This window comes from Staurois parvus, unplaced genomic scaffold, assembly GCF_062004578.1.
Source record: "Staurois parvus isolate SC_StPar_1 unplaced genomic scaffold, SC_StPar_1.0 ptg000381l, whole genome shotgun sequence".
NCBI classification, from domain to species: domain Eukaryota; kingdom Metazoa; phylum Chordata; class Amphibia; order Anura; family Ranidae; genus Staurois; species Staurois parvus.
In genome coordinates, this window is record NW_028318177.1 from 1,531,852 (window position 1) to 1,559,121 (window position 27,270).

Genomic DNA, 27,270 nt, shown 5'->3' on the forward strand with positions numbered 1-27,270 from the left:
ATGTTTGACAGCCAGAAGGCACTGCACATCACCCCAAAAACACCATCCCAACAGTGGAGTTTGGAGGTGGGAGCCTCATGGTCTGGGGCTGTTTAGCAGCATACGGTACTGGCAAACTTCATATCAGAGAAGGAAGGATGAATGGAAAAATGTTCTTGATAAAAATCTGCTGCCATCTACCAGGATGATTAAGATGAAACGTGGGTGGACATTTCAGCAAGACAATGATCTCAAACACAAAGCCAAGGAAACTCTCAATTGGTTTCAAAGAAAGAAAATAAAGCTGTTCGAATAGCCCAGCCAATCACCTGACTTGAATCCAGTAGAATATCTGTGGAAAGAACTAAAGATCAGAGTTTATAGAAGAGGCCCACGGAACCTTCAAGATTTCAAGACAGTGTGGAAGAATGGGCTAAAATCACACCTGAGCAATGCATGTGACTAGTTTCTCCATACAGAAAGTGTCTTGAAGCTGTCATTACCAACAAAGGGTTTTGCATGAAATATTAAATAAATTTCAGTTGGCGTGTTCAATACTTTTTCCCTGTGTTATTCCATTTTATTACACATAACTTAATTTCTGAACTTCTTTGTCTTGGGTTCTTTGTATTTATGGATTGTATGGGTAGTTACCGACATGTGGTGAAGATTTCATGGCAATAGCACCTTTAGAAATAAAATTACAAAAAAACAAATTGTGACATGTTCAGTGCTTATTTCACCCACTGTAAAAACAAACGGATTATCATACAAGCTCAAACATATGGCACTATTGTATAAAGAGATCTTATTTTTTTTTGTGCAATAGCCCATAACCAGAGATCACCTCAGGTAAGCCCAAACCTGCCTGTGCTATCCAGCCAGGAAGCTGTCACTGTGGACAGCCAATCATAAGTGGTGCAGGCATTTCCCACTTTGCAGCCCCTTGTATTTGTGCAGTAGTGGGAAATGCCTCCCCCACTTATGATTGGTGGTCTGCAGGAATAGCTCATGTGGGTTCAGACTCGCCTGTCCAAACATGCCTGGGCTCATCATACCCATTCATCTTGTACTTTTTTCAACAATGGAAATTCTATATAGTTCTAAGTCTAAGAATTTGCACTTGGAGTCTCTTCACTAAATAAGACCATTGGAGTACATGGCACACATGTTCAAATGACAGCATGTTCCATTCCATTTGTATCAGTTGAGTTATGCTTCCTTGGCATTTCATCACTTTTTCCTATACTAGTGATATTACTATGTCAGAATATATTTTCTAGGTTTGTTTTATATGTATTACATCATTTGTTGAATTTTCCATTGATTGTGTACACTGGCTTGGACTGACAGATGGAGAACCTGAGTGAGGGCCTTGGGGCCATGGCACTGGTGGATGAGCTGGAGTTACAGTACTATGAGGCACAACTAGAGCTATACGATGTTCAGTTTGAGATATTGAAGTATGAAGAAATGTTGCTTACAGCAGAACTCACCTCACTGCGGAGGCAGATAAAGGGTAATCAGTACTCTATACTCATATGATGATATATTGTCGATCAATCTTGCTAACACTGATCTGTTTGCTATTCACAGATATGTTGTAGTTAAATATAAAGGTCTTCCTTGATACATGCAGTTCCTGGGTGCTGGTGTCTTTTATATGACAAAGACAATATCTACATGCTACTATGTGATCAGATGACAAACATGCATTTGAACAAAGGGCAAGGGGGAGATAAAAAATTGCTTGCCCTTTTAGTGCATATCAGGACACTGCAGCCTGCAAAGCAGTAATTCATAGCATCAGGTTTTTCTCTTTTGATATTGATAGAAAATCAGGGACAAATAATACCTTTTAGATGTTGGCAAAAATTATACAGAGTAATTTGAACGCAGCTTCTCATTTTCTCATCTCATCCGCAGAGAATAGGTAAGTTTCTTACACAGTAGACAAGCAGATATCAATATCAGATGAATATTGCACCTTACTTATGTTGTTAACTAAAGGAAGCACCCAACCTGTCTATTATCTTTGGACATCAAAAAAGCTTTTGATACAGTATCCTGGCCATACATGATGCTGGTGTTGGATAAGTGAGGATTTGGCCCCCACCTTCTCAAATGAATAGCGTCTCTGAATCAGCACCCCAGGTTCTTTGTTTAATATGCTGGGTTTCATTTCCCTTTCTTTGCCAGTTACTAGAGACAGGAGACATGGCTGCCCCCTAGCCCCTTTGTTATTTGCACTCTTAATAGATATCTTGGCTGTTCTCATTAGATAGAGTCCTATTATTCAAGATTTGAAGATTGCTGAATACCAACATAATCTTTACTTTTTTGCAGATGATGGTATCCTGGCACTCTGCAACCCACAAACCTTTCTTCCCAACTGGACTCCTCTATTAGATAGTTTTGCTATGCTTTCCGGCTTTCAAGATAATGATGCTAATTTACATGTGTTTAACATCTATCTCCCAACATCTTTTACAGACGCTACAAAATACTTTCCCCTTCCATTGAAAAGTGACACGTCTCTCTTACTAAAGCCGGCCATAGACTGTTCGAATCTCAGCTGGTTCAGCAGGGACCTGCCAAGATTCGAACCATGCATGGGCAGGCTGAATGTACTCAGGTCGATCAATTGATCAACTTGGGCAGAACCAGCCTACCGAATTTTACATACGATTATCGCTAGTGACTGGTATAGCTGCTTACAATAATCACTGTCTTTTCCCATCTGAGACGGCTTCCCCTGCGCCGGGAGAACACAATGGCCCATGGTTGCAGGAAAGAAATTCTCTCCCGTGTATGGCCTGCTTTAGGTATATACTTGGCTGCATCCTATGACTTTACTTTCACTTTTATACAGTCAGTTATTCTTTTGTTAGGCAAATGGGGCAGATATGGAATCTTTGGGAAAAAATGAGACATCACGGCTGGGACGCATTACTGCTGCCTTTTCTCCCTAAACTTTTGTATCTCATCAGAGTCCTACCAGTGTCTACCCCAAGTTACATGCTGTGATCACTCCAGCACCTCCTTTTGAGGCTTATGGGGAGCATTCAGAAAGCAAGGGTGTCCAGGAAGGTGTTATTTCAATCCAAGCTTAGAGGCAGTTTTGCAGTCCTGCAGATTCAGTACTATTTCTGTGTCGCCCAAATTTTTCCATTGGTAGCATACATGTAATACACCAATATGGGTTAGCCTGGTAACATAGAAAACATCTCCCATAGCTATAGACAATATTCTGTGGGCTCCCCCCTTTCTTCATTGGATGTCATGATTTCTATTCACATTATCAATTTTTTTTCAGAATATGGGATAGCATTAAATTCTCGGGGGAACCTGATTTCCTCTCATACCCCCCTCCATCTACGTTGTCACAGCCCTGCATTTCCACTGGATTTCTAAGAACCATATAGGTTCTTTCGGCGGTCTGAGCAGGAATTTCAATGGATCTAGGACTTAACCTCTGTACATGGGATCCAAAGTTTCCTTTCCCTTCAAATTTCTCACAAAACCTTCATCAGAAATGTTTTGTTCTTTACCACCTAAAATTTACATGCAAAGTGCTGTTAAACAAATGTCAAGACCCCTTTCTGGGACAAACTTTTGAGCACCAGTGTTTAGATGCAACCACTAAGGGAATGGTGTCTGTTAAATACTACTCCATTTTGGATTTGGTCATTTTTACACTTCGTCATATGTCGTTAGGTGGAAACAGTGGCTCCAGATTTGGGAAGCCTTGACACATGGGTCTATTAACTCTTCTCTGGTGGAAGCTAAAGCTGGGGACACACATACAGTTTTTTTTTTTTTTTTTTTAAATTTAACCAGCGGGTTGAACAAAAAAAACCCTGAATGATCCTTGCATCAATACAAGTGATGTTGATGCAGGGATCTCTCCCTATGAGATATTGTATTCTGACAGGTGGACTCCCCACTGCCAGAATACACTGATTAGCGCTCGCAGGCATTGGCCAATGCCGGTTTTCCAGCAGAACCCATGCCCGCCTCCAGGACTTCTCCAGGGTGTCACCCATCCTCTGGAACTCCCTGCCCCAACCCATCAGATTATCACCTACTCTCCTCTCCTTTAGGCGCACCCTGAAAACCCATCTCTTCAGGGAAGCCTACCCCGCCCCCTGCTAACTTGCCGACCTCCTCCACTCTTCCTACCACTCCATCCCCCACAGCTATCTCCTCCTGTGCCACCATCCCCTCCCTCCTAGATTGTAAGCTTGAAAGAGCAGGGCCCTCGATACCCTCATGTTTTGCATTGTATTGGTATTGTTCTGTCCCCCTTTATAATGTACAGCGCTGAGCGAACTATTGGCGCTTTATAAATACTGTATAATAATAATAATAATAACAGAAGCCAGTCATTAAACCGGCTTTTATTAAACTGACAGCTATACACAAGCACCGAAATGCAGCTGGTTCCTACTGAACCGGCCAATTTTCGGGCCGTGTGTATGGGCTTTGCTATTATTATTATAATACAGAACTTATATAGCACTGACAGTTTGCGCAGTGCTTTAGAATATAAAGGGAGACAGTACAGCTACAATACAATCAAATGAGGATTAAGAGGGCCCTGTTCATAACAGCTTACAGTCTAATACTACTATTATTATGTTTGTATATGGTCCCACAGAGGTTGGCAGAGTTTCATTACATGTATTTGGTAGAACTATCTGAAAATAAAACACTTGGTGTTAGGCCAAGGAGTACATATGAGGCCGTCCTTAATTTGCAAATGGAAGTTTGCATAAAAGACCAGATTCATTATTCTTTCATCTTCATGACAGCTAAGCAGACACTGGCTAAATCATTGTGGTCCTCGCAACCAAACATAGATGAACTCAAAAACAAAATGACATCGTATAAAACCAGAGAAAAAATGGCAGCCATGCTGGGGGACTCCGTGTATGGATTCCAAAAAGTTTGGACACCCCGGATAACCCATTGATCATTCCCTATGACTAGCATTCACTCATTTTTTATATCTCCTGGAAATTCCAGGAATACTGAGGGCTTCTCTCTCATCAGGGTCCCTATTCCCTCTGCACCCCACCCTATCCCTGATCCAACCCTTTCCTTACTACTAGTCTGTTTTTTTAAAATCTTTTTTCTTGTCTTATGGCTTGCTATCTCTTGTAGTACTTTATATTTCTCAAGATGACATTCACTTGTCAGTGTGAATATCCCAGTAGAGTTGGGACGTTAATGCTTACTCTCTTGTGTGTTTTTTTTTTTAGTGGCCACAGTTTGATTCTACCTGTCATGATAAAAAATATTCTTATACTGATGTTTTCTGTGCTTGTAGAGAAAGAGGATGAAGTTGTCTATTATGACACATGTGAAGATCCCCAAGAGCTTCAAGTCTGTACACAGTCCCATCACAGTAGCAGCTCCACATACATGATGCTCAGAGGAAAGGTGCAGCAGCTGGAGTCTAAACGAGGGAGGATCTGTGCAAGACGAGCATTGCTGAGGAACAAGAAGGTAGGTTGCACTAACTGAAATCTATTCCTGCAAGGGTATTTCTTGTGCTTAGCCAGGTTCTCTATTGGATTTCATCCATTTTCTAGTGCACTTTTAATGTGCATTGTAATGGATTTACATGCAGTTTATTATTCTATTGGGAAGCACAGCAAACCACACCACAAAGATCTGAACAACCTCATTAGATAAAATTGCTTCTTATGACACATGCGTTGTTTTGCTTTACACGAAGATGTGAATGGGTCCTTAAGGTTTGTTTTGGAACAGAGCTTCAGTCACCATTTCTTTTCTTTTTGCTAATATATCTGTATTGGTTTTGTTCACTTATAATGCTACAACCTTACTTTGTCTCCTTGGTTACATTATCTAAAAGCCTCAGCCCATGCCTCATATCATGCGATGACATAGGCCACCATAATAACAAAGCACTTACAGCTGACTCATTTAGAACTAAACTCCTACCAGTTTACATGGTAATTGTGGTCTTTGATGATATGAAACTAGTAGTTTTTAAGAGTAGATAATTACGTCAGTAAACAACATTTCAGTAGGAAATTTTTCTACTTAATGTAGAGAACAAAGAATGGTCATGCCTATCCTCCCCCCAGTCTGTGCACTAGGTGGGCTGCCATTATTTTTTTTTGTTTTGAGCCCCTTGTATAAATCAGAGTTTATGTGAAAATATTAAGTACCAGGATAGCAAAAGTGCCATACCAGTGAACTGCTTATTAAAAAATACGCCTTTCTATAAAAGCTAACTCAACCTTATAGATCATGTTGCACCCATATTTAGGGTTCAGACTCTTTTCACCTTGCACAATTTTAATTTTTTACTTAGTTTTTTTAAAGTGAGATAAATATGGTTTTACACTATTGGGGGTGTCTTCCATTATGTTCTGTTCTTACATGCTTGATATATCCTGCATCTGGAGAACCTTGGATAATTTCTCCGGGACTTTATTGACTGTTCTGCTTGATCTCAGGTAGATATTCTTTTAACCACTTGCCTACCGGGCACTTATACCCCCTTCCTTACCAGGGCAATTTTCAGCTTTGAATGATAATTGCACGGTCATGCAACATTGTACGCATATTAAATTTTTATCATTATTTTCACACAAATAGAGTTTTCTGTTGGTGGTATTTACTCGCTGCTGGGTGTTATGTTTTGCGCTATAAACAAAAAAAGAGCAAAAAATTTGAAAGAAACAAAAGTTTTTCTTTGTTTCTATTATAAAATTTTGCAAACAGATAATTTTTCTCCTTCACTGATGTGCGTTGATGAGGCTGCACTTACATGCAGCACTGATGGGCACTGATAGGCAGCACTGATGAGGTCGCACAGATAGGTGGCACTGATGAGCTGGCACTGACTGGCGCCACTGCTGGGCACTGGTGGGTGGCACTGGGCATTGGTGGGTGGCACTGGTGGGTGGCATTGATGAGCACAGGTGGATGGCACTGCTGGGCACCAATTATCAGGGCACTGATAATCAGTGCCCTGATGATCGGTGCCGATCCCTCGGTGCCGCTGTCCTGTGACAGCGTGAGGAAAGTGCAGCCGATAACCGGCAATTGCATTTCCTGGTGATTAGTGTGTCATTAGTGATTAGTGTGGTGATTAGTGTGTCATTGGCTGAATACATGGTAAAAGGCCACTGTGATTGGCCTTTTACCATATCACGTGATCAGCTGAGTCCACAGGACACAGCGATCACAGAGATCGCCGGGTGCTCACCCCTGGGGGTGCGCAGGAGAGCGCGTTCTGGGAGGACGTCATATGACGGCCTCCCAGAACTGGCTGGCCGCAGTGAAGCCGTCATTCTGCTATCTGCAGTCAGCAACTGGTTAATATCCTAGGATACCCTATTAAAACCTTAGATACATTTGACTGAGTTTTGATAAGCAGCCTGTGTGTAAACTGTTGGTGAGCTGCACTCATGGTAATTCCCTGTTTGGCACTGAATCTCTGCACCAGCGCTTTTAAGACAATTGAATGGACTTTCAAATGATCTAAATGTCACGATTTCTAATCTTCTAAAGCCCGGTACACACTGGCTGAAAATCGTCCAGTTCAGCAGGAACCTGCCACGTTTCGGTACATGTGCACAACTATCTGTCTGACAGGAGCTGGTTTAACCACCAATAGTACCAGCATTTTGCGCAGCACTTTACAACATGAGGGCAGACAGTACAATTACAATACAGTTCAATACAGGAGGAATTAGAGGGCCCTGCTTGTTAGAGCTTACAATCTAAAATGGAGGGTCAAGTGATATTAAAGGTAATAAGTGTAGGGAATGAGCTGATGGAAAACATGGAAATACAGTTAGGTGGAGACGGGATAGGCTTTCCTGAAGCAAAGGGTTTTCAGGGATCGCCTAAAAGTGGACAGAGTAGGAGATAGCTGGACAGATTGGGGTAGGGAGTTCCATAGGATGGGGGAGGCTTGGGAAAAGTCGAGGAGAGCATGGGAATATGTGACAAGGGAGCTAGAGAGCAGAAGGTCTTAGGAGAAATGAAGCGAACAATTTGGTTGGTATTTTGAGACCAGATTAGTGACATAGCTGAGGGCCAAGTTGTGGATGGCTTTGTAAGTTGTTGTTAGTACTTTTAATTTAATTTGACAGGTTAGTGGAAGCCAGTGGGGGGATTTGCAGAGAGGGGTAGCAGACACTGAACGATTGGTAAGGTGGATGAGTCTGGCAGCAGCATTCATGATGGACTGAGTGGGGGATAACCTAAGTAAAGATAAGCCAATGACGGGGAAGTTGCAGTAGTTGAGAGGAGAGATAACCAGGGACTGAATTAGGAGCTTTGTGGTGTCATTGGTTAGAAAGGGGCATATTTTGAAGATGTTGGGCAGGCTGAGGCAGCAAGCTTTGGACAGTGATTACATATGGGGCCTAAAGCAGAGTTCAGAGTCCAGGATTACACCTAGCACCTTGGCATTAGGGGATGGATTGATGGTTGTGTCATTGATCTTGACAGAAGTCAGGGGAAAGGGCATATTGGGGCGGTTTTGGATAGAATGACTTTGAGTAAGTGGTGGACATACTGGAAACCAGCATTCAATCAGCACTTGCATCCATTGACCCACTCGTTGGAAAAAAAAAACGGCCAGTGTGTACCCAGCTTAAGAGTGTGATACTTCTTTTGTCTTTCATTGTTCATATGCACTTTCAGTGTTTTCTCACTTCTTATGGTCACTTAAAAAAGAATTTCACCCTCCCCCATTATTATATTTTCTTTTCTCCCGCTCACATGAAAATGAGCCACAGTTGAGATACTTACCCACACAGAGGATCCAGCGTTGTCCTGCTCAGATCCTCTCTCTGCACTTGCTGCCGGGTCCTGCGCCACCAATGATCCTTTGCAGCGTGATCATGAGGCTGTGCCGGCTCTTCTGGGTTGTGGCACAAGGTAACGATGATGCGCTGCTAGACCTGCCATCCTCCTCTGTTAGTGAAATGTGGTGAGGTGCAGGGCTCTCAGTGCCTCCTGGGATATGAAAGTCACATATCCCCGGAAGTGCCAAGTTCACTGACGTCAATTGCCTAGGTCAATAATGGAGGATGGGATGGGGGGGGAACGAAACTTAATGCGGAAAAAAACAGTAAACAAAATAAAGTCAAGTTAAATAAATGGGTGAAGATCCGCTTTAGGCGGGCCATAGATAGATAGAATCATCTTAGGAAAGTGTTAGAAAAATTTCTACAAAACTTCTGAGAACATTTCAATATCGTTTGAAAGATTTTGTTTGCTTTTAACATTTGCTTATGGAATGAATAGACTTTACCAAAGGAAAACCACATTCACTGTTAGAAATTTGATTGTTCAAGAAATATTTTTCATCCTGCATCTTTTGAATTTTCTCGTCACTGCGGTCAAAAACGAATGTCAGTTTCACCCACTAATCATTAGAAAAATGAACAAACTTTCTTAGAACCTTCTTTTTCTAAGAATGTTAGTTTGAAATTCTACCCATCTGTGGCCATCTTTATTTATGAAGTGCACAGTGATATATTAAGAGTATAATATTTGCACAGTAACATTTATATTGTTTTGTAACATTTGCACAGTGATTGCATGATTTTCTAGTTCATTATGTGGTTAGCGCAGAACAACTTTTACATACAGTTGTAGTAATTGGAATAAGAATACATTGCAAGTTGCCCCTATTGTTTTTAGACCTGAGCTTGGATTTCATCAGTTGTATTGGGTATACAGTATGTTTTGGTACTATAGAGAAATTGCATTGCTGGATCAAAGATCATGCTGTACTATGACTTTCTGTAACAAAAAGGTCTGGGGTTTCTGGTGAGTGATATTTACCATATGGTGTTTTGGAGTGTCAGTCACGTTGGGAAGAGCACTATTAAAACTGGGAGGAAGATTCCTAAGAAATCCACATTATTTGGATGTCACATATTACACGTATGAGACAGTATTTCATATAGGTTTTACATTTGTTTATATATTACATCACATGTATTTCAATTTTTTTAAACTTTGTTATTACACAGCTGCATGAACTGAGCTAATAGTGCTGTTTTTTTATATTAATATATCAAAGTTCACTGTTCATTTAAAAATAGAAGCTTTTAAACCTCTGCACACAGGGAGTTTGTCCAGCTCTCCTAAACACCATTCCTCCTGGCAGCAGCGTTATGGCAGAAAAAAAACACTTAACTTGTGTAAACGTATTTAGGTGCTCCAAACGCTTGAGCGTTGATTCATTTCATTGGGCAGAATAATAATTTATTCTAGCCATTAAATTGAATTAACGCTCAAGCACTTGATGCAACTTGCATTAATGTTTACACTCATCAAGTGTTTTTTTTCTGGCAAAACGCTGCTGCTCCTGGACGCACTGGCATCCTGCCTCTAAACGCCTATGTGTGCATGGACACATGGGCTAAAATGGAGGAGTGTTTAGAGGCAGAAAAAAAAAGTTACATGCCTGTAAAAGCAGCATTTTTCACGCTCAGTGTGCAATGAGGCCTTAGGTCTATTTATACACAGTGATATTTGGATTTAAAGGAGGAATATAGCCAAAGCTATTTTGGCTATACTTCTCCTGTAGGTCACAGAAGTGCAGTTCGTTCTGCACTCTGTGATCTGTTTTCAGTCGATAGCGGGACTAAAGTCCACTGTCAGCTGACGTCACTCAGCCAGTCCAGGCTCTGAAAAGATCCCGACCATATGGTCGCGATCGACCCAGAAACCTTGACTGGCACCTGGCTCAGCCTCTCCGTAATCAGCGAGAGCCTGAGCCAGCCCCTCCCACCTCCTCCACAGCCCTGGGCTGTAGTGAGCATTTGAGGGGCAGAGCACCGGAGACTAACAGTCACAGCTTTCTGCTCAGTGTAGATGGGAGAACTGCGCGATCAATGTTTCTTTAAAACTCCATACTTCTCTTTTAATTAATTTGGTTTATATGTTTTGTTTTTTCCTTTAAAACACACACTTAAGTCCATATATATTTGGACACAACTTTGCTGCATTTGGCTGAATCTGAGCTGACAGTATATCTCTAAACACTGCAGAATTCATCCGGCTGCTTCTGTCTTCTGTCACATCATCAATAAACACCAATGACCCGTGCCACTGGAAGCCATGCATGCCCATGCCATGACACTGCCTCCACCATGTTTTACAGATGACGTTGTGCGCTTTGGATCATGAACTGTTCCAAGCCTTCTCCACACTGTTTTCTTCCCGTCATTCTGGTGCAGATTAATCTTAGTTTCATCCTTCCCAAGAATGCTTTCCCAGAACTGGTCTGGCTTTTTTAGATGTTTTTTGGCAAAGTCTAATCTGACTTTTCTATTCTCCAGGCTTATGAATGGTTTGCACCTTGTGGTGAATCCTCTGTATTTGCTCTCGTGAAGTCTTCTCTTGATTGTAGACCTTGACAATGATACGCCCACCTCCTGGAGAGTGTCCTACACTTGTCTGGATGTTGTGAATGGGTTTCTCTTTACCATAGAGTGAATCCTGCAGTCATTCACCACTGTTGTCTTCCATGGACGTCCATGCCTTTTTATGTTGCTGAGCTCACCAGTGTATTATTCTTTCCTCAGAATGTACCAAACTGTTGATTTGGCCACTCCTAATGTTGCTGCTATTTCTCTGATGGATTTGTTTTGTTTTTGAATCCTGACAATGGCCTGTTACTTTTGGTCCCTTGAAAAAGGGGGGATGGCTACTCTTAAGAGCCATTTTAAACCCTTCCTCCAATTTGGATATACATACCCTCAAATTAAACCTGAGAGTGCGCACTTTCAGCCCATATCCATTATATAACTATAGCTTGAATATGTTTTGGTAAATACCTGAAAAAAACTAAAATTGTGCCGGTGTCCAAATATATATGGACCTAAATTATATATATGCAGTGCTCAGCATAAATGAGTACACCCCTTTTAAAAAGTAAGATTTTAATCAATATCTCAATGAACACAAGAACAATTCCAAAATTTTGAAAAAGCTGAGTTATATAAAACATTTGTTTAGCTCATTACATGAAAGTAAGGTTAATAATATAACTTAGATTACAAAATCTTCAGTTTTACTCAAATTAGTTGATGCAAAAATGAATACACCCCACAACAAAAACTACTCCATCTAGTATTTTGTATGACCTCCATGATTTGTAAGGACAGCACCAAGTCTTCTAGGCATGGGATGAACAAGTTGGTGACATATTACAACATCTATCTTTTTCCATTCTTCAAGAATTACCTCTTTTAGAGCCTCCTCCAGGCTCTTTCCTCTCTGCCACTTCTCCTCTCCCTGCTCCAGGCTGTCCCCTGGTCCTGGCTCTGAGTGTGGGCAGGGAATGGAGCTCACCGGCCACTCAGGAACACCAGGGCACCCCCTCGATCCGGCCATGTCTGTCTCTTCCTTCAGCAGCATAAAGCCAATGAGACGGAGAGGGGGAGAAACCTCAAACCAGCTTTCAGATGCTGGAGGGAGAGATACACGAGCATCGATCTGCAACTGCTCTCCCCCACCACACCAATCCTCGCGCTGTCCAGACCACCTACAGGAGTACCAGTGGTACCTCTCTAATGGCGGCCCTGCATGGCCCTGTCCACTGCTGCTCACCAGGTCTCTTCTTCTGGGGGGCGGTGACATCCCCTAAAAATTGCGGCCCCAGGCAAACGCCTTGTTTGCCTAGCGGTAGATACGCCCCTGGCTGTATGTTTGGGGTCATTGTCCTGCTGCAGAATAAATTTCAGGCCAATCCCATGCCTCCTTGATGGTATGACATAGTGGATAAGTATCTGCCTGTATTTGTCAGCATTGAGGACACCATTGATACTGACCAAATCTCCAAATTTGCAAGGAACCTCCACCATGGTTCACTGTTGTCTGCAGATGCTCATTGGTGTACCGTTCTCCAGCTTTTCGGCAATCAAACTGCCTCTTGCTACAGCCAAATATTTAAAGTTTTGATTCATCAGTCCAGAGCACTTGCTGCCATTTTTAGCCTTGTCCTCATGTCGAAGGTATGGCTTTTTGACCGCAGTTCTTCCAAGAAGACCACTTCTGGCCAGACTTCACAATAGATGGGTGTACCTGGGTCCCACTGGTTTCAGCCAGTTCTATGCTGATATCACTGCTTGACATCTTCTGATGTTGAAGGGAAATGAGCATGATTTGTCTCATCTGCTGCATTAAGTTTTCTTGGCTAACCACTGTGTCTACGGTCCTCAACATTGCCCGCTTCTCTGTATTTTTTCAAAAGAGCTTAATGTATTGAATTGATGCTGGTTTGAAGCTAAGAGGTAAAGCATTCTTACTTTACAGCATTTCTTCACACGTGCCTATAACTTTTACACACTACTGTATATTGTATATCAGGGCTCAAAATTACGTGGGGGCGAGTGTGTCTCAGGCGCTGCATCTTGGGCTGCCATCTGATTAACCCGGGTTTCTATTCACCTGAAATCTGTCCTTGGGATGCAGCCAGCCAGTGAGGGAACCCAGTGGGGGTATCATAGCATCAGAGGGACTCCTGCCGGCTGTGCCTGCCTGTCCTGTGTCCTCTGTCTTCTCCCCTGTGATGGTGCCCCCCCCCCGTTCAGTGTCCCAGCAACCAATGATGCTATATCCCGGCTGCTGTGCACACATGGGATTGTCTGTCCTATATGCGCTCTGCCTCCCAGCTCCACCCCTAACTCTAGCTTCCATGCAAGGCTGAGTGCTCTTTTGCGGGCAGCAGCTCCACCAGAATCCTGTTCCTCCTGTCAGTAAGGCATTTTTCAGAGGCATCCAATAGAAGTCATAGAGAGCGGGGGGCACTCATATAAGGGGGTTCTCTCTCTAATGGAGGTCTCTAAGGCAGTGGGGGGACAAAGACACTGATATAAGGGGACTGTGAGCTAATGGGGGTCTGTAAGGGAGGTGCTGATATAAGGTAAGTTGCAGACCAACCATTAGATCAGCTGTCAGCACCCCCCATTATAGACCCCCATTATATCAGAGTCAAAACTAGGTACCTCCTCCCTGAAAGAAAAATTCCAATAATGGCAGAGGAGTGGGTACTAAAATCATATTTTGTTCTGTTGTATGGGATTATTTACTGATATATTTACAGTACCCTTATTTTGATTATTTTAGTTGTGTATAATTGTATTAATTGGAGCACGGTTTGCTGTCCCTCTGAAAGTAAAACCTTGGTATATATCATATGTTAAAGCGGAGCTCTAGTCAAAAAAAAAAAATTCAGCAGCTACAAAAATTGTAGCTGCTGACTTTTAAAAAACAGAAACTCACCTGTCCCTTGATCCAGAGGTGTCCTCCCCACAGCCTGTTTCATTGGCTGTCGGCATCTTTATTGTTGGCACCCGGCTGTGACAGTTTGTGGCTTCACAGCCCACTGCGCATGTACAAGTAGCGCTGCGGCTTGTGAATGGTCCCATAGTCTTTTGGGACCTGTCATGTGTCCCAAAAGACTACGGGGTGGGAGGGGGGAGGACAACTTCCACTTTCGATCGCCTAGGCGATCGCAACGGAAGTGGGAGCAGGTACCTGTCAAAATCAGTTACCCACTCCCCCATGGTGCCAGTTCCTCATGGGGAGTGGGGGACCAGTACTTAAGCGGAACTTCCCCTTTTGGGTGGAGCTCTGCTTTAAACTATTGAGAACATGTTACATGAAAAGACAGGAAGTAAAAAAAAGATTGTGTTCTTAATTCCCTTTGATCAGGATTATTTTACATATTAGTAGGACCATTGTGTGTATTAATTCTGTGTTCCTATAAATGCTGTTCATTACTTGCCCCAGTAGGAGAAAAATATGCTGCAGCCTCCAAAGTGAAATAAAATACAGATGCAATACTTTGTATAATTACTATGGAATTTCTCTAGTAGAACAACCATGAATTAAAATGGTTCTAATGGGGATTTTAAGTCTCTGATCTATTTGATATAGTTCACGTCAAAGTGGATAAAATCTACATTGGTTTCCAGGTTACCTAAAAAAATACTTAAATAGTAAAATAAAAAAACTGACGTTTTGATGGCCTCATTATTCACACACTTTGATATGAAATGCCTGACTAAGCTCCAGCGTATTATTATTTGCAATCCTCCTGTGTGCAGTTAAAATCTCTAAAGATTTCAAAATAATTTCACATGTTCCTAGAAGGCACTAGAGTAAAAGACCTAAAAGCTGTTGAAACAACTTAAAGTGGTTGTAAAGGCGCAAGGTTTTTTACCTTCATGCATTCTATGCATGAAGGAAAAAACCTTCACTGTGCAGCATCCACCCCCCATAATACTCACCTAAGCCCCCTCGCGATCCAGCAATGTGCACTAGAATCACGGCTATCCCGGGAATCCCTCTCCTCATTGCTGTCAGTCACAGCCAGTGAGACAATGAGAAGAGAGAGAGGGCGTGTGAATGGACACACAGAGCAGCGGGTGTCCCCATAGCAAACTGCTTGCTGTAGGGGTACCTGTCAGGAGGGAGGAGCCAGGAGCGCTGGCAGGGGACCTGAGAAGAGAACGATCGGGGCTGCTCTGTGCAAAACTATTACACAGAGCAGGTAAGTATGACATGTTTGTTATTTAATAACAAAAAAAAAATTCTTTAGTATCACTTTAGACACATCACCATTTCTGGTAAGTGTAACAATGTTTGTGCAGAGGTTCCCCCACGGACCCATTGATGCTAACATTTCCAGCATTGTCTAGCTCCCTGGTGCCAAACCTGTGACACGAAGACCACTTGTGGCCCTTTTGGTATAGGATGTGCAGCCCTCGGACTTCAACAGTCTGTAGTGGGAACACCGATTAGTATAATAGCATTGATCTCTACTTGCCTCAGGTAATATGTTCCCAGTTTCATATTGTCTTCTACAGCATATTCCCAGCCAAAAATGTACCATGTCTACCCTCTTTGACCCTCATTTCCTCTATTAGGTCTGCAGTCTCTGACAGTCCTCTCTGTAACATGTCTACCCTCTTTGAACCATCATTTTCTCTATTAGGTCTGCAGTCTCTGACAGTCCTCTCTGTAGCATGTCTTCTCTCTTTGACCCTCATTTCCTCTATTAGGTCTGCAGTCTCTGACAGTCCTCTCTGTAGCATGTCTACCCTCTTTGACCCTCATTTCCTCTATTAGGTCTGCAGTCTCTGACAGTCCTCTCTGTAACATGTCTTCTCTCTTTGACCCTCATTTCCTCTATTAGGTCTGCAGTCTCTGACAGTCCTCTCTGTAGCATGTCTACCCTCTTTGACCCTCATTTCCTCTGTTAAGTCTGCAGTCTCTGACAGTCCTCTCAAGCATTACATATATTGAACAATATGTGTGGTTCTTTGGTGATGAGGCCCCTTTTAGCTCCTTCTTCCTCCACCAAGACCAGCACTGATAGACCTTGTGTTAGATGCTAGAGCGCATGGTGGTCTCACTCCTTCCATCGTCAGACAGAGCTCAGGCCTAGTGATTGGCTGCTAGAGCTGAACACTGTGTCTTTGTAAGGCTCCAGCACACTGGCTTAAAAAAAAACGTTGCTCTTAGAGGAGTTTAGCGTTTTGCCTGTGGAAACAACTAATGTTCTCCTATGTGTACGTGTACATTTGATAGTATAGAGGTGTTTTTTAAGCTCAGCGTTTAGAGGCAGAAAACAAATCTTTTTGATTTGCATTTTTGAGAGCTTTTTTTTTGGGAGGAAAAAACAGTAAGCGCTCCTAAACGCTAGTACAAATATCTCTCAAAATTAACGCTTTTTCTGCAAAGAGCACTGGCGTTTTTATAAACCAGTGTGCATGGAGCCTTAAGCAATAGGGAATTTTGCTGGCTCCACTGTGTTGAATGGGGAATCAAACAATTTTCTTTCCTTCTGCCCATGGTGAAAAGAAAAAAAATTCCATGGTCAATGGGTAGCTTTAGTTTACAGCTGATAATGAAGAACTGTGAACACAGTACAGGCAGGGTTAGTGATGTTATTACTGCACATCCCCCTCCTAAACATTACAAACCAGGGAGAGCTAGTAAGGGTTTTTTTAAGTAAAAGTAAAAGACACTAAAAAGAGGTAGCCAAGAATTTTGAAAATGGTTGTAAAAGTAAAAGGTTTTTTACCTTAATGCATTCTCTTGATTAAATTAAAAAACCTTTTAATAATAGCTCCCCCTAAATACTCACCCGAGCCCGATCTCAGTTCATCGCTGTGCACATCTGCAGCAGCTCCTCCCCCCACTCTCACAGGCTTGGTGGAAAGCAGTGGGAGCCATTGGCTCCTGGGGCTGTCGGTCAAAATCTAAATGCTGGGGGCGGGGTTTGAACCTGGCTATGTGTCTGAATAGGATGCAAACAGCCCGGCTTGAGAGTGAGCTTGCATGAGTGTCCCTATAGGAAGTGGCTTCCTATGGGGAACTTGGCAGGGGGGGGGGAGCCAAGAGTGCTGGCAGGGGAACCCCAGAGGAGAAAGATTGGGGCTGCCCTGTGCAAAATTATTGCACATAACAGGTAAGAATGACATTTTATTAAAAAAAAAAAAAAAGAATTGAAAGCTTCTGCTATATTACTAGGAGAATGTAACATATACAGTATAATCTAGATGTTATCCCAATGTAGCTGCAAAAATGGAAATACACTTTAAGCTTTGGAAGTTTATAGAGTGCTGTTAGTCTTCACTATTTGTTCAATTCAGAAAATTGGCACCACACCACCCACAAGAGAAAATAGGGTTTTTATGTGTGTTTTCTTTTTAACCACTTCCCGTCCGGCCCATGTATATAAACGGCCAGACGGAGCAGTGCAGGAGCGGGTGGCCATTTATAAACGTCCTCCCCACTCCCCGCCTGTGCGCGCTGCACCATGATCCGGAGTCCGTTGTATCCTCTGGACACAGTGGAACATCGATCGCTGTACAGGACCTCTGTGTGAGGTCTCGATCATGTGGTCACTGATTGGTCAATCAGTGATCACATGAATAGTAGTAAGCAAGATGTCACTTCCTGACATCATTGCTTACTACTAGTGAAATCTGTGAATGATCACGGAGGTCACATGGTACAAGGCTATTCACAACAGCCTTGTACCATGTGACAAGCTGTGACCAATCACAGCTCACACAGTATTTCTCAATGACTGCAAGAATGCAGCCAGAGAGAAGGAGAAATTATTGCTTTTACAGCCTTATGGGTGTAAAAGCAATCAGTGTAAATTAAAAAAAAAATCTTCATCACCCCCCACAAGTAGTATATTGTCACCATGGTGACACTGTACTGCTAGGATGACAGTATGTTAAAACGCATAAATAATAATATAAAAAAAACATAAAAATGTCAAAAATATTTTTGAATAATTATAATTTTGGGTTTTTTTAATAAAAAGATAGCTGAATACATTTTGGCCAAGATTTATGAAGAAAGATTATTTGCAAAATTTTATAAGAAAAACACTTTTTTTTTTTTTCAAAATGTTTGGACTTTCTCATTTATATAGCAAAAAAAAAAAATCCCAGTGGTGAATAAATACCACCAAAATAAAGTTTTGACTGTCTAAAAAAAATACTAAAAAATTCATATGGGTACAGTGTTGCATGACCGCGCAATTGTCATTCAAAGTGTGATAGCGCTGAAAGCTGAAAATTGGCCTGGACAGGAAGGGGGTGAAAGTGTCCGGATCTGAAGTGGTTAAAGCATATCCTTCTTTGGGCCCAGAAAAGGGGTAAATGGTTGCCATGGTAGAGATTTCAATAAAATTGGGCCGCAGAGCCAATAGCATGTTAACTCTTGTGTGTCCTTTGCTCCTGAGTATAGGACCAGTGCATAGAGGCGCAGGAAGTTAAACTGAAGCAGTACCAGGAAAGCCAGAAACGGCTGCAGCAGCATCATTCTGTACAGATGGTGAGTACCCTGTCTATGAATATAGTTTGTTTTTATGCCAACTCATAGTGCTAGCGAAGGCTTCTGCTAAAACTGTGTGGGAGACACTTTAACAGCTCTCTTTGTGTTACGACAGAAAAGAGACAAGAAAAAAGAAGAGGCGAGGAAGAAAAAGGAGTGGGTCGATCAGGAACGTCAAAAAACGCTACACCGATTAAGATCCTTTAAAGATGTGAGTGTTAAATTGCTGTGTTCAGGTTGTGCGCAGTCATGTTCTCTTGCAGCAGAGGGAAATAAATGTGAAATGATGCACGGGTTGTATTTGTTAATGGAACATTGTTCTTTGTGTCTTTTCCTGTAGAAGAAAGAATCTCCTGTTGTACTAAAAACCTTGCGGATACAACCTCGGCTCCCCAGTAAATCTCCGGAGAGCCTAAATCCCTCCCGGGTGACAAAGGTGGCCAGAAGAGGTCCAGCAGACATTCCTGTTCAGATATTTGTGCAGAAAGGAAATGTTGGACAAGGAACCCCAAGCACTGATACTACTAACCCAGGCAATCATTTCTTACCCCCCGCTACTCCTCCACCACCACCTCCACTTCCTCTTCCTCCAGGGCCTCCCCATCTGCTTCCACCACCACCACCACCACCTCCTCCACCTCCACCTCCCCTACCACCAATGAGTGCCCTTTTATCAGTGCAAGCTCCACTACCTCATTCAGCAGAGACTTTAAATCCTAGAGGGCCTGAACCGATGGAGGTTGAAGAATCTGGAAATAAAAGCACACCCAGTCCCAAAAAAGCAAATCTGAATCAATGTTTAGGTAAGATTAAATGTGCAATTTTAATGTACATACATTATAATACAAAAGCATTTCAATCTTCAGTAAACCGAGTACAGATTTTCTGGAGATTTGATATACCAAGTCCACAAAATATTTTGTGCATGTAAACCTATTATTAGAAAGCAATCTTTGCATCACTCACATTTACATGTGACATCTGTAAAAATTAGACTGAGACTTGGCTACAGGAATACAAGCAAGTGAAATGTCAAAACAAAACTGATACTTAACTACTTGCCCTCCTGAGGATTTACCCCTCTTCCTAACCAGGCCTTTTTTTGCGTTATGGCGCTGCGTCACTTTGACTCACAATTGCGTGGTCATGCAACGCTGCACCCAAATGAAATTGATGTGAATTTCTCCCACGAATTGAGCTTTCTTTTGGTGATAATTGATCGCCTGTGTGTTTTTTATTTTTTGTGCTATAAAAAAAGGCACTTTGAGAAAAAAACAATATTTTTGACTTTTTGCTGTTAAATCTGTCCAGTAAAAACATTTAAAAAATCAAATTTTGTCATAAGTTTAGGCCAAAATATATTCTGCTACATGTCTTTGCTAAACAAAATCCCAATACGTGTAAATGAATTGATTTACTTGAAAGTTACAGCATTTACAAATGGCGGTATATATATTGGGATTTTTTTTTTTTTTTTTTACAAGTAATGGTGGCGATCAACAAAATATAGCGGGACTGCGGCAGGCATTCTGACATTGGGGGGAACTGACTTGGTGTCACTGCTGATAATTGAAAGGAAATTTTCCAACATGTCTGGTTAACTGAGTGATATGAGTTTTGGGTGGGCTAGCCATGTGAGGGGTCAATCCACCCAGTGAAAGATGTTTACTTCTAGGTGGATTAGGTATGTGACTGATCTGAAGCAAGCATGTTCATACAAGATGGCAGGGATATGCATGTTCTTGTTCAGGCCAATGGCTTGCTGGTGAAGCAAGAATATCGGTGTCAGATCTGAAGCATATATATTTAAAAGAGAAGTATGGCCAAAGCTTTTTTTTTTTTTTTTTGTAGTACTTCTCTTCTGGGTCACAGGAGTGCACTTTTGCTCTCATGTGACCCAGAGTCGGCCTGCTATCCGCTAACAAGGCAGAGGTGGTCCAGGCTGTGGAAGGATCCTGACCATGTTGTCAGGTTCCACACAGCTGACTGAATGACAGCTGACACTGGCTCTTAGTGAGCAGACTCCTTCAGTAGTCTGTAGATGGGCTCTGGATAGCCAGTCAGTACGGTAATTTTACAGTTCAGGGACAGAATGGGCAGCAAAGCTAATATGAAATGACTGAGCTTGATTGTTTCTTTTTGTAGGTTCCATGGAAGAAGTATTGGCATCATTAAAAAGAGGTGAAAGTCAACTGCGAAGAGTGGAGCAACCGCAATCCTCGGTTGATGTAAGAGACAGTATACTAACAGCCATCAGAAAAGGTGTAAAGCTTCGGAAAGTACACCAACAACCGGTGATCAATGATTCAGAAAATGAGCTAGAGCGAAATATTAAGGAAGCCATGCAGAGGATGAAGAAAGCATCAGCTGACTCCGATGATGAGGAGGGTAGTGAATATACGAGTGGTGACTGGGATGCTTAATATTCATAAATGATGAACAGTGTCCATCTTCTTCTTTACAATAACACTGCGTCTCAGCACTGGTATGCCTATAACATTCAACCAAGCCTAGCATTACTGGAATTGGGTGGATGCCAAACATTACAAGCTTGCAGTTTTGCAAATTTTTAGTTACTTTATCAGTTTGTAAAAGTTCCATTATGTCTTTTTTTTTTACACCAGAAATTCTGGCAATACCAGATAGCAACCAGTCTATGAACCACCATAGCCTGCGGCAGACAGGGCCACATCCCTCTGTTATTTCTGATGTGAGAGTGATCTAGGAAACTGTTAGTTCATATGCATGTAATATTGTTGAGGACAAGGCATAATCATTTGTCTTTTTGATTGTTTTCTAATATCTGACCACCATATGGTGTCTATGGGCTCTCTAGGCAGAAACTAAACCCACTGCTGATTGTTTATATATTTTATTAACGTAAATGCAGTGTACATTCACATCCCCTTTGAAAATTAACAGTAAGGCTTCGTTTCCACAGGCATCCAATGGGTGGTAAAAAATAGGTGGTTTTACCACCCCTGGACATCCTACCTAAAGAAGAATATGCAGCCTCTCAGGACTGTAAACATGCCATGGCAAAAATGAAATCCCATGCCGTGTTTGGTGGGCAGTACCAACGTTGAAAGCGGTCTATTCAAGTGAATGGGGCCACGCCACAACTGCATCCAATACTGTAGTTCCACCTTTTCAGCTGTCGGCTGCCCTCTTGAAAAGCTATCAACTGTGAATTTGGGGCGGAGAGGGCTGCCACCCATGTGAACAAGGTCCTGAACATGGTTTTCCTAAACCTGGCCATATGGTAGACTATCTTTATGTCCATCATATATATTATGCAGCAGTATGGCATCCCTGATCATGCTTGCCATAACCCAATAAGTCATAGTGATGCATTCAGCCAATATAGAGTCACTTCATTTTAACCAGACTAATGACCTAAGCCTGCAGTTTTATCTATGCCCACATCCCACAGGTCTTTGTATTTACTCTGCTTTCTGGTTGGGATCTGTAGATTTTAAGGCTTTTTGGGAAATCTCTTGACTCAGTCGGTATTATTTTTTCACATTTAACCCACTGCACACTGCTTTATATTTATAAGCTCACTTTTACCTATCTCTGTATTTAAATGAGGAATTCTTGGTTTGCACATAATGCAATCAATATGCAGTATGTTCAAGCTAGCCAACTGTCAGTTATGTCTCTCGGGCCAATCTGTACTCCATAATTCCAAATACCTACATGTTTAGAATTTTCTCAAATGAGAAGTATGGGTTTAAGGCCTCGTTCACATTGGCACTGTCAAGCCTGAGTTTATATGCATTCGGAGGACGTTTTCTAATCTCACATATATGCTTGTATTCATTTTTCAATGGTGCCTTTCACACGGGGTGTTTTACCTGTGATTAGGTGCTGTCAGTTTACCTGTACCTAGAGACAATAGGGTCCTGTGTGTGTGGGATCTGATTAGATACTCGAAACATGGCTAAACGCATGAGAATGTGGCTAAATCTGCTTTAAACCTGGAATGTCTAAACACAGGAAACATTTTGTAAGCATAAACGTTGTTTATAATTCTTCGATAACTTCTCCTGCCTTTAGTTAGTGTGAATGAGACCTAAAACAACAGGTTTACTCAAATGCACACATAGTAATAGTAAAGGGGCAAACTCTGTCAGGACTTTAAAGCCCGATTTGTGATGTACAATAAAACTAAAAAATCTGCTCACAACTCACATGCCTTGCAGGAGATGCTGAGTTCAAACTGGGTGCATGTATAACATGGCTGTATCCTTTATAGAAAAGGCAGCTACTCTATGTCCTCATGTGTTGGCTGCAGTCAGATCCTGCCTAACCATTTGGTGAAAAGACCTCCAACCATCCACCATTCTCCTTCTAAGGTCTGTGTATCTATAGGCAGCCAATTAGGCAGTTATAGGTGGTAAACTCTTGGCATGTCACTGTGTTAGTGCTCTCCACAAAATCTGGACATTTAATTCTGCCAGGAAGTAGACGCAAATTTCCAAATCTACAAGATTCATCAATGTTCTAAATTGAAAAGATCCAATTCCTGCAGGAGTTTAGCCAGATTAATCTAAATATTCACGATAAATGCAGTTGAGAATGCGATCAATAAAGAAATATTTAGGACTTGACTACACCACATTTGTATCAGTTTTCCATACATTTCTATCAGTCAAGCTATGGACGTGCTGTTTGTGTTGATGTAAAGCTAGCCGCACACAAGTAAATTTTTCATTTGATTTTTTTTTTTTTTTTTTTTTTTTAAGAATGTTGAACTTCTTTAGTGGGGTCAAAGCAATGTTGGTTTTTGATCGCAGTGATGAAAAAATTTGAGGAACAGGATGGAAATATTTTTTCAAATGAACAAATTTCTAACATTTTATGTCATTTTTGTTCAGGAAAGTCCAGTCATTCTAAAATGAAATGTTATCGGATAACTTTAAAAAAAAAAACAAAACATACTTCAAATGACATTTGTTAATTCATCAAATGTACTGAGAATTTTCTTATAACCATTTATTTCAAAATTTATGGTGTATGGCCAGTTTTACACTTTTTTGACTCGTTAGAAAAAGTGTATCAGAACACACCAGTGTAACCAAGCCCTAGGGCCGGTTTTACATGGGCATCAGCTTGTTCAAGAGCAATGTGGACAGCCAGAGTTTATGAAACTTTCAGCAAGCTTTTGCAAAGTTTTCAGCATGCTTCAAGCAGCTGTCTCTAAACCTTTCACCTGCCCTTCAGCTCCTGTTTGGAAATGTTGTACACAGATCTTAATAGGAGTGCTGATTGTTACTTTATACAAGCTGCTAGCAGGCTTTCAGCAAGCTTCAAGCATTGCTGAAGCGTGCTAGCAGTTTGTTTAACCATTTACCACCCAGTTCAATTCTGACATTTCTCTCATACATGTAAAAATCTAGGATTTTTTTTTATTTATAGAAAATTACTTGGAACCCCCAAAAACTATTTACCCTTTAATGAATTTTATTGAACAGAATATAATACCCAGTTTTTTTCTTAAATCATTTATTTTTTTCCTTTTTCATCATAAAAAAACAAACCATACATGTAATACTCCCCACGTAGGGCTTTAAAAAACAAACAAAAGAAACCCAATTTTATGGTAAAATACAATGATGTTATGCCAAGTAAATAGATACCAAACATGTCGCACTTTAAAATTCCTCATTTCCGTGGAATGGCGATAAACTAAGACACATTAAATTATCTATAGGTGATGCTTTAAAATCCTTTACAGGTTACCACTTCAGAGTTACACAGGAGATCTGGTGCTAGAATTATTGCTGTCGCTCTGATGTTCACAGCGATACCTCAAATGTGTGGTGTGATCATTGTTTACATATGCATGCGGGACCTAAGTGCGTGTTCACATTTGCGTTAGCTCTTTTTTTTTTTTTTCATTTAAATTTAATTTTTTTTAACATTGAGACTATTTTTTAATCAAATTTATTGCTTATCACAAGTGATGAACAACATTCCTTGTGATAACATGGGCCATGACCGGTCCTCTTTTTAGAAAGACCTGGGGTCTTTTAGACCACATATCTCTTTTGGCCCCCAAAGCATTTGATCAAACCAGGGTCAGCTTGTTTACTATAAACTGAAACTAGAAGTGGCAAAATCTTCGTTGCTCCTGGTCTCTGACATCACACAGTGGAAGGAACCGCATCAGTTGATCTCATTGGTCACATGCTTACCAAGCTCCCTGATGGGATGGGAGAGCCCAATAAGAGAGAGAGGGGAGGGCGACCCTCTTCTGCCACCTGTAAAAGCCGCTGGGATCACTTTTACCTGATAGAGAATCAGCTGCGGAAAATATTGATACTGGGATGATGCCTGTAGCTGCAGGCATCATCCTGGTATGACCACTTCAATTTGATGATGTCATATGACATCCTATGGGTGGAAAGTGGTTAAGGTGGCGATCAGCACTCCCGTTAGGATCTGTGTTTAACATTGACAGACTGAAGCTAAATGGTATTTGAAACACTTCAACAAAGCTTGCTGAGATCTCTGCTTTGTAAGGTCTGTTTCACTCAGGCTTCAGCTTGTTTAAGAGCAGTGTGAACAGCAGGTTTGACAAAGCATTTGCAGAGCTTTTAGCAAGCTTTGTTGAAAGTGCCATTTAATTCCAGTTTGTAAATGTTGAACACTGATCCTAATGGGAGTGTGGATTGCCACTTTTAGCACGCTGCTAGCATGCTTCAACTCGCTTCAAGAAGTGTCAATCAGCACTCAAATTAGGATCTGTGTTCAACATTTACAAACAGAAGCTGAATGGTATATTAGAGCTTCAAAAAAAGCTTGCTGAAAGGTCTGCAATTATTTTTCAAAGCTCACTGTTCACACGAGCTGAAGCTCATGTGGAATAGGTTTAAAACATCAATTTTCTGGGGTTTATCTCCCTCTAAGGCAGTGGTTCTCAACCTGTGGGTCGCGACCCCTTTGGGGGTCGAACGACCCTTTCACAGGGCTCCCCTATGACCATCAGAAAACACATTTCCGATGTGTAAAGAGCAGCTACTGTGTAGAAAGCAGCTGCTGTGTTGAAAGCAGCTGCTGTGTTGAAAGCAGCTACTCTGTTAAAAGCAGCTACTGTGTTGAAAGCAGCAGTATTGGAGGTAAAACGACACTTCATGAATTATAATTACTGGGTAAATAATTTTATGGTTGGGGGTCACCACAACATGAGGAACTGTATTAAAGGGTCACAGCATTAGGAAGGTTGAGAACCACTGCTCTAAGGCTATATGAGTTATTAGGACACTTGTCTTTGCTTATATATTTTGCTGTGTGAGTTGAAGAAGGTTTTTCTCAGCTTTGAGTGATATATTCATTTAAATGTAAGTTAAACCCGTGTGTTAATGCATTGCTGAATGAAGCATGAAGGGGTTGCCTCCATAAACTTAATTACCATCAGATTTCTCCTGCCCAGGAAACTGTCAGGGGAAGAGCTGAATTTGGAGATACAAAAAGCAAGTCATTTGGAGGTCTTAATCAGTAAAACTGAAGAGCCAGCCCACCAAGTATGTATTATCATGCATCGGTAGGAAGCCTCCTTCAGGATTTGTTTTAGGTTTGTTTTTATGTAAATGTATTTCTCTTTTGATTTAATAACTTATATTTTCTGTAAAGTCACTTTGAATAAAAATTAGAACTGTGGGTGAGATGACTGTATTGCCAAAGATGGCTCCAAACAAATGTCACTGGTTGCTTGTGCAGTCCAGAGGAGTCTATAGTATTGCAAAAAAAAAAGAAATCTAATGCTAATAAAAGCCTTTAAACCTGCTGTCAGCTTTTGTCATGTAAATCCACTCAAATGAAGGCAAAGTGGGACAAGTCTAAAATATTTAGCACACCTAATTGGTATTACCTGTCATGCAATATTGAAAAAGCTACCATTAATATAAAGCTTGATTCTATGCTGAGCGAGCATCACATACAAGCGTAGTGTGAGGATAAGTCTACTTTCAGATATAGGATGACTGGATGTACACACTGTACCTTCTGTGGACACCATGTACACCCTGATACTGATCAATCTCACAGAAATAGCAATTGTCCAAGAAAATCCATTCCCTATATACAGGGCCAGCGCAAGGGCTGTCCACTCAGTGTATACACAGGCAACATTGGCTGAAACAATTGCGCATTTCTATGGAAAGCTGTTTTAGGGCTGCTTTAAATCCATGGATTGTGTTGACAATTGCTGTCAATTTTGAACAACACACTAAGGCAATTCCTGCGCATTGCAGCAAACATTTTGTGACGTGTCCAATAGGCTATGTTTGTGTATGGGAAGTACATTGATTTCAATGGGCTGCCATAATGCAAAGCACATTAATGTGCCACACATATGTAAGTGGACCTTATAACATCTGACCAACATCTCATGTCTCTCTCTGGTCA

At 41.4% G+C, this 27,270-nt stretch overlaps 1 protein-coding gene across 3 annotated transcripts in view; it reads left to right on the forward strand.

Annotated features, from left to right (window-relative positions):
- The window catches only part of WHAMM (WASP homolog associated with actin, golgi membranes and microtubules), a 74,636-nt gene extending 47,986 nt beyond the window's left edge, over positions 1 to 26,650 (forward strand). The window contains exons 5-11 of one of the 3 annotated variants that reach the window (XR_016313997.1): positions 1,333 to 1,498; positions 5,312 to 5,490; positions 18,772 to 18,858; positions 18,974 to 19,069; positions 19,199 to 19,661; positions 21,004 to 25,773; positions 26,107 to 26,650. Coding sequence is in view for 2 of the 3 variants with exons in the window: in XM_089685709.1 (XP_089541835.1) it covers positions 1,333 to 1,498; positions 5,312 to 5,490; positions 18,772 to 18,858; positions 18,974 to 19,069; positions 19,199 to 19,661; positions 21,004 to 21,281 (1,269 nt within the window). In the remaining variant the exon portion in view is untranslated. Of the gene's footprint in view, positions 1 to 1,332; positions 1,499 to 5,311; positions 5,491 to 18,771; positions 18,859 to 18,973; positions 19,070 to 19,198; positions 19,662 to 21,003 lie in introns of all 3 variants that reach the window. The other 2 variants (XM_089685709.1, XM_089685710.1) reach the window with 2 other exon arrangements.
- The last annotated feature ends 620 nt before the right edge of the window (positions 26,651 to 27,270 follow it).